The following is a 14,433-nucleotide window of genomic DNA, read 5'->3' on the forward strand; positions in this document are numbered from 1 at the left end:
ATTATTCAAATATGGCACCACAAAAATAGGCATTAAATTACGAGTCCCCATCCATTTTCTCTTAACAATATGCTGAGTCAGAAATAACACAATCTATTCACATTCATTCCATCCACCTGCCTGGTTCCCACACAGACAGAGGCACCAGGTACTGAAGCATATGCTGCTGTCCCTGAGGTGGCCATAACACAAAGGCTCCTCCCCAAGCAGACAATGCTATCCATGCTCCAGATGGGCCAGTTGTTGAAAACTATCGAGTAGCACTATCCAAAATAGGAGCAAGGGCCCATTTCTCTCACGAGAATGATGGCTCCATGGTTTGCATCTTTAAAGACATACTCTCTCAGGAATGGCAGCAACATTTAAACTCAAATGGAGAGTTTCTCAGAATTCCTATAGTATGAGATCTCAAATCACAGAGCCCTCTTTGAGGTAAACCCATATAGTAGGTAAAGAATGAGGTGGTCAGCAAACTGAGCCTCAGTTTCTTCATTCCAGTATGGGGACAATTAACACCCTACCTAACAGGAGAGAGCCTTCAATTATATCACAGGGGAAAATCAATAGGAAAGTCTACAAACTACAAAGTACTAGGCAAATCCAAGAGTGTTGCTATCTAACAACCTTTAAAAATGCTATAGGTGACTAATGGATGTTACATTTCAGTTTCAAGTCCTGTGGCATGGGGGGAGGAGAGAGGTTGTTAATGGAATGTACTGTGTTCTTTTAAAGGTGGAATGTTACCAGTCTGACAAACCTCTTTTATAACCAGAACAAATCGTGCCTACCATTCAGCATTACTTGGAAATCCATCATCAATTTGATTTACACCCAGCGTCAATAAATCACACAAAGTAGACCCTGTGTAGCTCAGGGAGTAAACAGAAGTAAACATTGTGTTTCACCTGCCTTGTTGGCGAGACCAAACAAAAACTCTGGCCACCTCAACTGGAATAATGCCTTTTGGTCTCTGGCTGGTTTGGTTATTTTTGGAAACTTTTATGGAATATTAACTTTATTTGCTCTAATTCTACAGGAAGCCACATTGGAAGTACAAGGAAATATAAATGATTAAAAAGCAGAAGTGAAAAAAGAAGGTAGCCAAGTATTTTGCCCCAACTTTTTTTGCTTATATCTTAACTGTATCTCATTTCACATATGGGGCCCCAGTTGCTACTCTTGCACAGGTCTCAATAAGGCTACATTGAACAGGATGTACACACGCTGTTAGCAGGCTTCTTTTCATTGTCTGTTGTTTTTCTGGGAATAAACATAACTGAAGGAATGATACAGGAAAGTAACATTTTAAATCAGTGGCAGAATTTTAAAATTTATGATGTGGCAGTAGGAGAAAAACATGAGGTTCACTGACCCACTGAAGAATCAAACACTAATTTTAGGTCAGATTACAAACCAACTGAATTAGCCATCCACAAACAGTTAAAAGTAAAAACTTGATGTATTATTTAATGTACATTAATTTTTAGACCTCCCAGGCTCACACAATACATTATCTTTCTTCAAGAAGCTCTTTACAAGATGTAGACACCACACTTAAGTGACACAAAAGAGTTTTTTAATCCCAATTAGTTTGGTGTCCTTTGTTGATATTATTCTGTTTTTTTTCTGACCAACAATAATGAATAACCCACAAGCACTAATGAATAACTAACTCCCTTTGTCTCCAAGGACAGCAGAGCCCAACAAGAAATGTCAGAACCCCTGAGGTAAAATAAAAACCTTAATAATGAAAATCTTCCCAATTATATAGTCCTCAGGGTACCAGGAATGTAGAATTGTCTTAAATATTTAAATAGTTGTGTCAAATGTGCTTAAAATGGGGATCATAAAACTGATTTCCCAGATGCTTTGAAAAATGCATTTCTACCAGTCTAATTACAATGAGTAACTGTTGGAGCAGGAAGTAGGGGGAAATGCTATTATTGGTACAACATAACTGGGATCCTTTGCCCACAAATCCTAGCAAGGCCAGTAGTTTGCCAACTACAGAATGTCTCCATGCTCACTTATGGCTCAGATAAATAGGAACACTCTTATCTCAGAACATTAAAAATTTACATGGTGTAAGCAATCAATTTTAAAACTAATTTCTACTACCTTAGAAATGTTGAGCTAAAAGTAGCACTTTCCTCTCTTGTAGGACAGAACAAATTAAATATACACTGAGGTTGCTGAGAACCAGGGTTTGTGCTATGTGATGAGGAGGTATGGAAAAGCTGTCAGTAATGTTGCCTTTCAACTGGAACTCATTATCTTTTTATAATATATTTCATAACTGTCCAATGAAAGGGCTTAGAAACAATGACTTCTTAGAGTCAATATGGACACTCTTTCACATGTTTTTCCAAATACATTCCTCACAGAAAGGATCTAAGATTTGGGAGGAAAATGAGGATTTCAGGCAGGTCTGGAGCGGAGAAGAACAAGTGTGCTTAGAACATCTTGTTAGTCCTGAAAGCAAGGGAATGCCTAATAGGAACATGTTCAAAGGACACAGGAACTCACTTCAAGAGGCTTCCTCTGACCAAATTTGGGAAATTCACACACCAGAACAATGATGGTAATGAAAGATAGCATAGTAAACTGTGAAAAAGAGAATCTGTACTTCTACATTAATTCTCAAAAAGAGGGGGTAGAGAAGCTCTTCTTTCTAGCAGAATATCAGCTAGTAAACAGAGGAAATAATAAAATAAGGAAATCACTGTTAAGCAATCAACAAGGGAGAAACTGATTCAGATAAGGGTACAGCAATGGAAGCTATGAAGGTTGCTGGAGAACAGGGTATTCAAATACAGATTACTGATTGATTTAGAAAGGGAAAGTATCCTTCACAAAGTGGTGATCTGGTGACATCCCCTTAGCCAGGCAATCAAATGTGGCATCACAAATTCCAGAACAAAGAAGCATTCAGTGCTTCCTGGTTTACTACAATGGGTAGTTCGCAAATCACCTGTGTAGGATTCTTGCCCAACATGGTTAATCTAAATCCAATCTCCCCAAGAAATAATCTGACAAACCATATTGTGGGACAAGATGAGCCACCAACATGAATTCTAAAATATCAAAATATTTTGTCATGAAACACGAAGAAAAAAGGCAGGGGAAGAGTGCTGTAGAATAAGACCAGAGAGATGAAACACAATACAACACATGTTCTTTGATTCAATTCTGGTCAAAAGAAGAAAAAAAAAAAAACAGCTATAAATGACATTTAGATTATACATGGAAAAAGAAAATAATTTCTAAACAACAAGTGGAATAAAATAAAATTAATTTGATATTGACTATATTTGAACTCTATGTAAGTAATACTGTTGTACCAGTTAAATTCCTTGGTTATGATGAATATGTTTTGGTTATAGAGCATGAAGGATGCCTGCTTAGGAATTCGGAGGCAGGATGTCACAGTGTCTACAAGTTACTTTCAAGGGACTCAGTGCACTTACAAAAAATAAAGGTAAATGATAAGTAGAATAAAATATACTGCAACAGAACATGATACAAAATAATGTAAGGCAAGATTAAACTTTTAAAAATATTCAGAACCAAAGCATGAATTTTACTGAAGAAATACCTTATGTAAAGACCAGCTAATTAAAGAGGGGAGAGATGAATGGGTATCCTGGGCAAACTATTTAAAGGGGAGAGATTTGGGAAGAACTGTCCTTTTTTTCTTTAGACTTTTGTCTTTCTTCCTTCCTCCTTCGCTCTTCTCAGAATGCAGACTCCAGGCAGAGCTGGAGTGAGGTGGTCACTGTGCAACCAAGACCAAGGAAAGCTCTCTGATCTTGGGCCTGACACAGCCAGGCTGCCAACCATTAGCAGCAAGCACCTACCCCAGCCTTCTCTTTGTGTGAGAAAAATAACCTCCTATGACCAAGGTTCCCAAATATTCTCAAATTATGGCATGCTTCATGTCTAGGGAATTTTTTTCATGGTGCCCCTGGGCCAAAAGGAACACCTAACAGTTGCATGCATTAAGTAGCTACGTGTCAACACTTAATCGCATTTATGTACTAACAACTTATTAGGTGTTTGAAAAAAGTAACACACATAAATTAAAAGTAATGTTTCTATTTCATTCCTAAATAACCTCAATTGCTAATGGAATATGTATTCCAATTGTGCACTCTGCACTTCTCACACCTGGGAATAAGATTAGACATTGCCACCCTCATCATGTCCTGCTCATACAGATTATCACTTAATACTTGCTATTTTTTAATTGTAGTAAAATATACAAAACATGAAAATTTACCATTTTAACCATGCATTTGAAAGAAAGGGAGGTGGCTGAAAAGTAGAATAAAATATACTATGATTAACAGAACATAATGCAAAATAATGTAAGGCAAGATAAAACTTTAAAAAATATTCAGAATCAAAGAATGAATTTTACTTAAGAAACAGCTTAAATAATGACCAGCTAATTGAAGTAGGGAGAGCTGGATGGGGTTTCGGGGCAAAATGTACAGATCAGATCATTATAATCACATTGTTGTATAATTATAACCATTACCCATCATCACCAGAATTTTCTCATCTTCCCAACTGAAACTTGGTTATCATCAAACACTAACCCCTCATTCCCCCTTTCAATCCCTCATGCAAACACCTGCTCTCTCTATAAATTTGACTCTTTCAAGAAATTCATATAAAATAAAGTATACACTATTTGCCCTTTTTTGACTTGGATATTTCATTTAGCATAATTTACTCAAGGGTTTTCTGTGTAGTAGCATGTGTCAGAATTTCCTTCCTTTTAAAGGTTGACAAATATTCCATTGTATGTTTATACCACATTGTGTTTATCCATTCATCCACTCATGGACACTTGCTCCTACCTTTTGGCTATTTGGATAATGCTGCCATGAAGATGGTATACAAAGTACTTGTGACTTTTTTATAACTACAACTATTGAAAATGTATATTTGCAGAGATAAGACCTCACCCAAAAGGAACATAGTAAAATTTACTACTGAAACTACCAGTCTCCTCAAGTTAGTATTTTGCTTGGTATTTAAAGGATGTCATGCATCTTATATTCCTTTCAAATTTTAAAATGTCCTATGACTGCTCAAGTTCTCTGTACTACACCAGTGACCTTGATACACTACTTGGGAATATACCATATGATGTTAAAACTTTTGTTATTTGCATTTCCTGTGGAGCAGATTGTACTCCTTAAGTAATATAAACATTCCTATCAGGTGTATACTTCTCATGAGGTTTCAACCTGGAGATTCTCTCCTTCAAGTCAGATGTTTATCTGTGTGACAATCCTTGGGTGACTGAAATTGTCTATACACAGCTCCACTACCTTCCTAAGAGTTAGTACAATCACTCTTCAAGCTTACAAGATGCTTTTTCTTAAGCATCATCAGCTTTTTTCTTATCTTTGGACTCAAACTGAAACACGACTCTTCCTGGGTCTTGGGCATTCTAGACTTCAGACAGGGACCACACCATCAGCTCTCCTAGTTCTCAGGCCTTCAGACTCAGACTAGAATTAATCCATCCACTCTTCTGGGTCTCAGTTTGCCAATCTACCCTGCGGATTTGGGGACTTGACAGCTTCCATAATCCTGTGAGCCAATTTCTTATAATAAATCTCTCTATATATGTATATATAAATTTATAGGTGTGTGTGTGTATATATATACACACATATATGTATATACACACACACACACACATATATATATACACACCGATATAAATATGCATCCTATTATTTCTGTTTTTCTGGAAAGCCCCAATTAATAATCCCACAGAGTCAAATGTTCCACCAGTGTTCCCAAGAGAGAGCCAAATTCCTTAGCATGCCATTCATGATCCTTCACCTGCCTTCTGCTTATTCCTCTCCAGCCTCACCTTTTACCAGTCTCTGTACACTCAACCCATGCAGAACCAGGTAGAAGTTCATGAAGTGCCCCAGGTTTTGAGTGTGCTTTCTCCCTACCCAGAATAATTTCTAGACAGACTCCTACATGCATACATGTGCCACACACACACAGAGGACACACTCTGTACAATTACAAGACTGGCTCCTCACTTTGCAGGTGTCTGCCTAGATACTGTACTCTCCTCCAGATCCACCTATTAAGCACAGACCAGAAATCCCTCTCAACAGTTGCCATATACTCTGAGTGTACACTTATCAGAGCCCTTACTCTGTTTTATTTTAACTGTTCATAAATTTGCCTGAATCTTCCAAGTGCTTGAGGGCAAGGACCAGATTTTATTGGCTATTGTATTTCCAGAACAGCGGCTCATCCAAAATATATGCTCAATAGTTATTTGTTGAGTAAATGATCAGATGAAGTTCAAACAGTCCCAGATCATCAGTTACTGACTAAATTTTGGAATTGTCAACCAAGATTCAAAAGGGACACATTCAGCTATTTCTGGCATCATCCAGACCAGTGATGATATCCAAGCTATAAAGCCAGGAGGAAGAATAACAGAGTACCCTCAATTCCTTACCTGTGCCCATGCATGTCCCAACCATTTCAGTCTCAAACATGTACTGTAAGCTAGCAAGCTGAACAAGAAGCCAGAAAGCCACAGAAAGAGAAGCAGGAAGCAGCAGCGCTGTTTTTCACAAGCATTCCAAGGTGTATTGACCCTGAGAGTTCATTATCACTTAAGTATTTGAAGCGTTTTTTTCACCATAATGATAATTATAGCCATGTCTAGTCATCATCAAAGCAATATTTCCAAACTCCTTGCTGGCTGGTGCCCTTGAAGTTATTTATTCTTTCTAGACCTAGTGCCCTTATCAGTAGATCAGGCATAGCATACAACGCAGGGCTGTTGTGAGGAATAACTGAGACTATGTACTGGAAAGCACTCTACACACTACCTGACACATGCTAAGTTATACTTTAATAAATGCAAGTTATTAATATTATCACCATTATTATTGTCGGTCAGGTTTATAAACATAAGTACCTATGAAAGCAAGTTACAGTTCACTAGTCAAGCATGAGCTGAAAGATTTTTACTGGGCCTCGGCCCCTGAAAATCCAAACACTGCAGTTGGATATTAAGGAATTAGCTTGCCATGCAATGAACATAGCAACCTAACAATGACAGAGTTATTGTGGACATAGCCCCCAGGGAAACTTTTTCCTATACTAAACATCAGTACCTCTAAGAAATAAAACAACTCAAAACCAAATCTAGACCAAATATAAATAAGTTTTAAAGAAATGAAAAGAAGAAAATAAAAAACTACATGTGTATCTGGTGTTGTGCCTGTCTTTAAAGCTCCTCATTTATACCAACTTCTCCATACACAGAAATACACAGACACTAAGACAAACAACTCTTTGGCTACTCGCCTGATATAAATCATTATTCACCTTAATTTACTGGGTGAGTGGCTGTTCAGAACCAGGCTATTAATTCCATTTGATGGTGTAAGTACTTTTAATAAAAACATTTAAGACTAAATGCTAAAATACCTTAAGGAATATATAATTGTGTTATTTTACATAGCAAAGCTATATTTTACATGGGTCTTTCCCTTTTTAGCCTAAATACACATACAAACTGCAATATTACTTCATTAAGTCAACATCAATTTCTAGAGAGAGTATGTCATTCAAACAATTTGCTATTCCCCAACAATTATTCTTTAATTTAAAATATCTGGTAATTCAAATACTATTATGTTAAAAGGATATTCTCTCTGCATTTCAAATTAATCGAGTTTTCTAGTTTCCCACAAGCACCAAATCCATCTTTTCATTATTCTTTTCCAGTTTGCTTCCCTCCTATTACTAGCTATAGTTTAAAAATCATAGGCTTTGCTCTTAAAATAATGTTTCTTATCATTTACAGTGACTGAGTCCTCATTTTATTGGCTATTAAAATATTTCTCCTTTTTTAATCCTCCTTCCAAACACCATCTTTATTCTAGCACTTCTAACATTAGCATAAATGGCAGTTCCCCTCACCCCCGTGGTCATCCATGGCCCATAGAATAGAGCTCCCAGTGAGCCAGGGCAGAGCTACAAGTATCCAGAAGACAGGATCTTTCTAATCTATCTCTGGTCCTTCTGCCACCACCACCCCCCCTACCTCCCTGTTTTGGATCTTTCTATTTTACTTTCCACTCTGTTTCACAGTCTAGTGAGGTGTACGTGCACGTGCCCAGCACTCTCACCCTCCCACACACCCCTTACCCAGCAAGCTTATATATCATTATGAGACCATGAACTTTAACCCTGACATTGAATCATCTATTTTCCTAATTTTCTGGCAGGAAAGGGATTGGGGGAGAAAAACTTTCCATTTTTTTAAAAGATCCCAGAAAGACAATCCTACCTTTCCCAGGATTTGGAGGAAAAGGGTTTCCAAACTCTTGCTGCTTTGGCTTTAAAGTGTGTGACCCTGACATGCCTCCAGCCTGGGTGACCTGGAATCGTGGCTTCCCATTGGTGAGCACTTGTCTCCTGGGGCTCAGGGCAGGCAGGTGGATGGAGCTCTCAGTCAGGGTGTTCTGAGGAGCCATCCCTCCTCCTGAGGGTATCTTGAGATGGAGGCTGTTAGCAAGGCTTCCAATAGCGGGACTTGGTGTGCTGCCACAGGATGAGGGGCCAGGAGTCCCTGAGTGGGCTCGGATGGGAGGAATATGCTGGCCACTGACCATCCCAGGCCCCTGTGGGGTTCCTGATGTCCGGTGGAGACTCATGCTGCATGACCTTCCATTCATCCTGAAAAACCTGTGGCCAGGATGGTCAAATATCCAATGGCACTAATGACTCCTTTCAGGCAAAGTCCAATAAGTTATCCATGGTGTGGGTTATAAGCCTGTTTAAAAAAATAAATGCGGGCATTTTTAAAAGTAAAAATGAAAATAAGGTACAGTGAGAGTTTTTAACCTCTGTAGCATTCATATCAGGAAGAAAAGAAGCCCTCTTAGCAAAATTACCTTTTATGTAGAATGAAGTCATCAAATACATGGCTCCTTGGCAGATACTCTCCCCTTCTGTGTTCATGGTAGATATGGACTACGGATCACTACCTCCTTTTGTTTGCCACTGAGCCCTTCTCAATACAGTGCTCTTGGCAACTACAACCAATCTACTGGTGCCAGCTTGAAAAATGAAACTTTTCTTGCTGCCTAAAGGATCTGTCCCTACTAGTTCACTTTCATACAATGGTTTTTAAAAACCCAAAAGCACCACCTTCATGAGCCATGAAACAAATGCTACAAAGTTCCTGGTAAAAAACACAAAGCAAACATGGCCTCTAAACTAGATAATGGGATATCACAGCACCTATGATTTTTCAGTCTAAGAGCAATCTATTCAGTCTCTAGATTTACAAAAGATTAAAGTTTAGGTTTGAGAATATTGTGAAGCTTTCATATATCCTTATATCCAAACATTTACAGCACCATTAGAATTTTGGTTCCATATGGATCCTGCATTGCAGAGATAGAAACAGAATCAACACACAATACTCTACCTTTCCATTAAAGTCCTAGAAAAAAAAAGAAGGTTATGCAAAATCCCTTATGGAAAGCACAAGGACAGAACAGCTCTTCTAACAGTGAGATATCCATTATGTTCATAATGCAAGACATGCTAGACATTGCCCATAGTCTTATGAAGATTTTATGCAGGAACCAAGAGAAGTACTGACATAAACACAAGATACCATCATCCATCCGCATGTGATGACATCAGTTCTCATTGTTCTAAATCATCAAGGAAGATCCTTACCTCACTTGAATAAAGTGTATGCAATGAGGTGGCCAAGTGCCCTGGTAGTGCCACTACTCCAAATGTTTGATAGACACATTTATAATCTGTCTTTTATACTGACAAGGTAGTCATGGAAAGAAGTCAAAGTTGAACAAACATAAGAAATAAGCAGAAGCATTCAAATGTCCTTAACTGGATGATTCTCAATTTTTTCTGTGAGATCCTCCACTTCAAAACAAATGATTCCTTAAATCATCAAGGAAAGGATGCTCAGGTAAGAAAACTTTTGGTGAATCTTTTTCTTTTATAGTTTCTAGGAAGTCAACTATATTTAAGTTTCAACTCAAGGGTTCCCTGTGCCTTCTGCAAAGTTTACCCTATGTGCCTATGTTGACAAACTTCAAAAATAATTAATGAAATAAAACTTGGAATGTTTCCTCATTTTTACCAATTCTCTGTTTTGCTAAGAATTCCATTGGTCTGTCACATTTAACACTGTCCTGCCATCCAGTCCTAGGAAACATTCAACAGTACTCTTCCAAGTCCGGTCTCACTCTTGCCCTTCCCCTGCCCTACAGTCCCCATGAATGCCTAACAAGTTCAAGTTATCCAAACTGAATGATGAGTTAATGGATAATTAAGAAATAGACCCTGATATCAGACTGGTGATAAAATTTCTTCGTTTTACACTGAGAAAATTCCAGAGACATTTTTGTTGTGTCTGTGTAGAAGAACTCAAATATATTCCCAGCCAGTGTGTTGATTCATTCATTGGTTGATCATGAGCAAGAGTCATTTAATGTCTTCGTGCTATGTCAGATAAAGCTATCTATTCTCCACTCATTGATAAAATAGAGTTTTCTGAGCACTCTGAACCCTACAAAAGAAAGCACTTATTCAGTATCCACCCAATAAAAATAAAAGGCAAAGAAAAGTGTCATATTGGCAATTTTTTGAAAATGAAGAATTGTTCAACATGACTGGAAATATGAGTCACTAAGACCATGGTCCAAGTGACAAGTGTCTGCAGATTTGCAGACTGTGGCCATATTCAGTTTTTAAAAACTAAGGGAGTCGTTTTTGGCAGGAAGATCATATACAAGCAGGAATTCTCATCAAAAATTTGGATAAAAACACCTAAGTAAATACTTAGCATTAGGTTTGATCATTAAGAAGGTGAGTCTGCAAGAAGGGAAAATAATTAAAGTGCTGAGAACTTAATTAAGTATCAGGCACTCACACCTGTCTGACTTGCACTGAATTTTTTTTTTAATATAAACTGCACTCCTGTTTTAAATAGCTTTAGGTTGAAAGTAAAAACAACAACAAGATGTACTTAAATTTTATTACTGAAAAAACAGCAGCCAAAAAGTAAAGTGACTAATACCAAGAAGAAAAAGCAACAGGTCAATGGCATGTGAGCTGAGCAGGACCTCAAGACAAAACTAAACTGTATGTGAAAATATGCCTAAAATCCCCATTTTCTTATTAATTATGCCTACAGATTTTTTCAAGCATTAGATACCAGAATGTAAATGTAAATTTTGTTTATTCATATTAAAATATTTTGTATACTTCTTAGCTAAGCCGTATGACCAGGACAGAATTTTAAGACCACATGGTAACCAAAAAGCAAAAAAATTCCTCATTCTTAAGAAAGACACACAGTCATAGAGTCAGATTTTAAATGAGTACTTGAATAGTTAAGATGCTGAGTTCCATTTCTGGTAAACCATTTGTAATGTCTCTGGACCTAGAGATTTCATCTACAAAAGGTTGACTATGATCGCATGGTCTCCTGACATTCTGTTATTCCAGATAATTTGGGTATAAAAGATAAACAAAAATATCCACTGATTGTAATCAAGAACACATATGTATATTTTGCACCCATGGCATGTAAATCTAGGGTGACTGGGTAGACATGGAAGCAAAAGTAATACCAATGTCTACCAGTGCCATCAAAGCAAGAGCAGACAGGAAGATTCTCCTGCCAGCAGTGTGCAGAAAGACAACACTAACCAGGAAAAATGAGTTCACTTACTGCAAAGAAAGTAAAATCACGATTAATTGGCAACAAAAACCTAACTGGTAGAATTCCATAAGAAGAGTCTCTATTTAAAAACCCAACAGAAAAAAAGAAGAAAAGGAATGAAAGAAAAAGAAAAGGCAAGGGACATCTAGAGGTATATAAATTTAGAGCATTTTAGATCTTATGTATTGACACATTTATATTTTTATACTCCATTGGATTGCACAATGAAAATGTTCGTTCTGCTAATGAGTCAACACGACAGTTAATAAATCTTTCCTCTTGACCATTTTCGAACTCTTAAAACACACTCCTGTAAATCAGGTCAGGGAGGAAATGACTTAACCCCTAAGGAAACTAAGGCACAAAACCATTTAAAAATTCCACTATTTTTCTGGAAAAGCATGACTTTAATCAAAATATAAAATCATAACTCTACATTCTACCCAAGGTTCCAGGCACTGTTCCTTGTGGATTAAGAAATTAAACAAATGAAAGCAATGTTAACTCATTCATTCGAGAAAATTCCAAAAACACAAGTTCCATAATGTCTATTTACAGCCAAAGGCCCTTTCTTAGTAAATATCATTAATAGACTCATCTAGAGTCATAATTCATCTGATGAGCCAGTTAATTATTAATTTTCATACATCATTTCATTTCCTTAGGCTACATTTAGCCTCTGTTACATTTTCCATTCCTTATGCCACAAGCATTTCTTACTCTGCACAAAAAACCTGATAATGAGGCATAAAATACTGGTCAGGAAACAAACCTCTCCTGAGTCTGTATATATGTGTGTGTGTGACTAAGCCATCTCAAATACAGTTCTTATTGATTCTCCTTTTCCCCCCTTTGGGTTAATGATTGTATAATTTCATTAACACTGCCTTTTCAGCTCAGCTGCCTTGATCGTTAATAGGCCAATGCTATTCCCATGAGTTTCTCTTATTACAGCTTTTGTAGCCAGAAAAATATAGAAATGAAAGCCTATTGATAGATAATGTAAGTTATTCTCATGCACAGCTACAGTGTGAAGCACATTTTGCAATTCAATCAAGGACAGATAGAGCTGAATGTTCTTAGATCCCAGGAGTTCATTTTAATAAGCAGAATGTACCTTGTCCTAACACAGGTGACTGACTCCTCAGAAAAGATTGTATAAACAAAAACCAATCATGTAAGTCATTTTATTGGCAACAATATAAACACAGCTATATTAGATGTCACCAATAAATCAAAATTATTCTTGTCTGCAATTTTAACAAGACGAAAGTGCAAACATGTGCCTGTGAAGCTGGAGGATATTGTGGAGGAAATGTATAGGATGTGTACAATATCATTTCTCTAAATTGAAAATGGAGGGTCCCGTATTATAATTAAAATAACCCACAGCAAGTTATACTTGATCTTTTCTGTGGACTCATAACTTTATTCAGTGAAACCAAAAAATTCACAGAACTGACAAGAGAAGTTAGACAAAAACAGAGCTAAATTGCTTATAATTGAGATATGGAGCAGATATGCAAGGAGTTTACCTAAAACTAGTATGTAAAGGCTTTTGACTTGAGTACTTCCAAGATCTAATGTTGGCAATTGGAACAATATTGACTTATTTATTCTGAGCACCAAAATGTGCAGATGTTACTCCAGCAATACAATCACCAATAAGATGAAATCAAAGAAGTTTCATTCTGAGTTACACTAACTAAAAATAAGACAAATTAGTGTTCCCTCCAGAGATTCGAAACCTTTCTTCCAACCACCCTTCAGAAAAGAAAATGAATGTTATGGCTCTCATCTAACAGAAATTCTGATTTTCATTTATTTGTGGATTCTAACCCTTAGCTACTAAGAGATAGATGTATTTTACTTTTATTTTTATATTTTGTAAAATGTCCTCAAAACTGAAAATCTTTCCTGAGTATAAGAAGTGACATAACTGGCAATACCATTTTAAGTTTAAAATAATAACTATGATATTTAAATTACAAGTGGTAAGTGCTGGGGAGTCGCTCAGTGGTACAGTGTTTGTCTAGCAGGCATGAGGCCCTGGGTTCAACCCTCACCACCATAAAAAAAAAAAAAAAAAGAAAAAAAGAAAAAAAAAAAGTAAATTTGGATACGACAGAACTGGACAGAAGAAAGGAAGAAGAAGGACAAGGGGAGAGGAAAGGGAAAGAAGAAAAGGAATGACCAAGTCTAAATTCAAGAATTTATTCCAGTCAGTTCATCCCAATAAAAATCAGAAGCAGCGGGGGCTGGGGTTGTGACTCAGTGGCAGAGCACTTGCCTAGCATGCATGAGGCACTGGATTCGATCCTCAGCACTGCATACATTAAATAAAGGTCCATCAACAACAACAAAAAATTTTTAAAAAATCAGAAGTAGCATTGAGAATCTTCAACACAATGATAGTGACTACAGATTGCTGGAAGAAATTCAGAACCATCAGAAAAATGCTGCTGGAGGGCAATTTTAAAAGTTCAATAACCTCTCTTAGGATCCACTTTCCACACTTCAGTGTATCTATATAACTCTCATATCCTCCTAGTTTACTAAATGTCACTCATTTTAATAGTAATTACTTGGAAATGTTTCACTTACTTTGCCTCAGTCATTAACTCATCAATGAGTACAGAAAGGCCTAGAAAGCTGTG

The 14,433-nt window shown here is 37.0% G+C and overlaps 1 protein-coding gene across 11 annotated transcripts in view; it reads right to left on the reverse strand.

Annotated features, from left to right (window-relative positions):
• The window catches only part of GLIS3 (GLIS family zinc finger 3), a 424,300-nt gene that overhangs the window by 401,965 nt on the left and 7,902 nt on the right, over positions 1–14,433 (reverse strand). For 5 of the 11 annotated variants that reach the window (XM_079113032.1, XM_079113024.1, XM_079113029.1 and 2 more), the window contains one exon: positions 8,357–8,842. The exons of 4 other annotated variants lie outside the window; for them this stretch is intronic. In XM_079113032.1, the coding sequence (XP_078969158.1) occupies positions 8,357–8,744 (388 nt within the window). In that variant the 5' untranslated portion in view covers positions 8,745–8,842. Of the gene's footprint in view, positions 1–8,356; positions 8,843–8,963; positions 14,103–14,433 lie in introns of those variants that run through there. 2 more of the 11 variants (XM_079113031.1, XM_079113025.1) reach the window with 2 other exon arrangements.

This window comes from Sciurus vulgaris (genome assembly GCF_902686455.1).
Source record: "Sciurus vulgaris genome assembly, chromosome: 15".
NCBI lineage: Eukaryota > Metazoa > Chordata > Mammalia > Rodentia > Sciuridae > Sciurus > Sciurus vulgaris.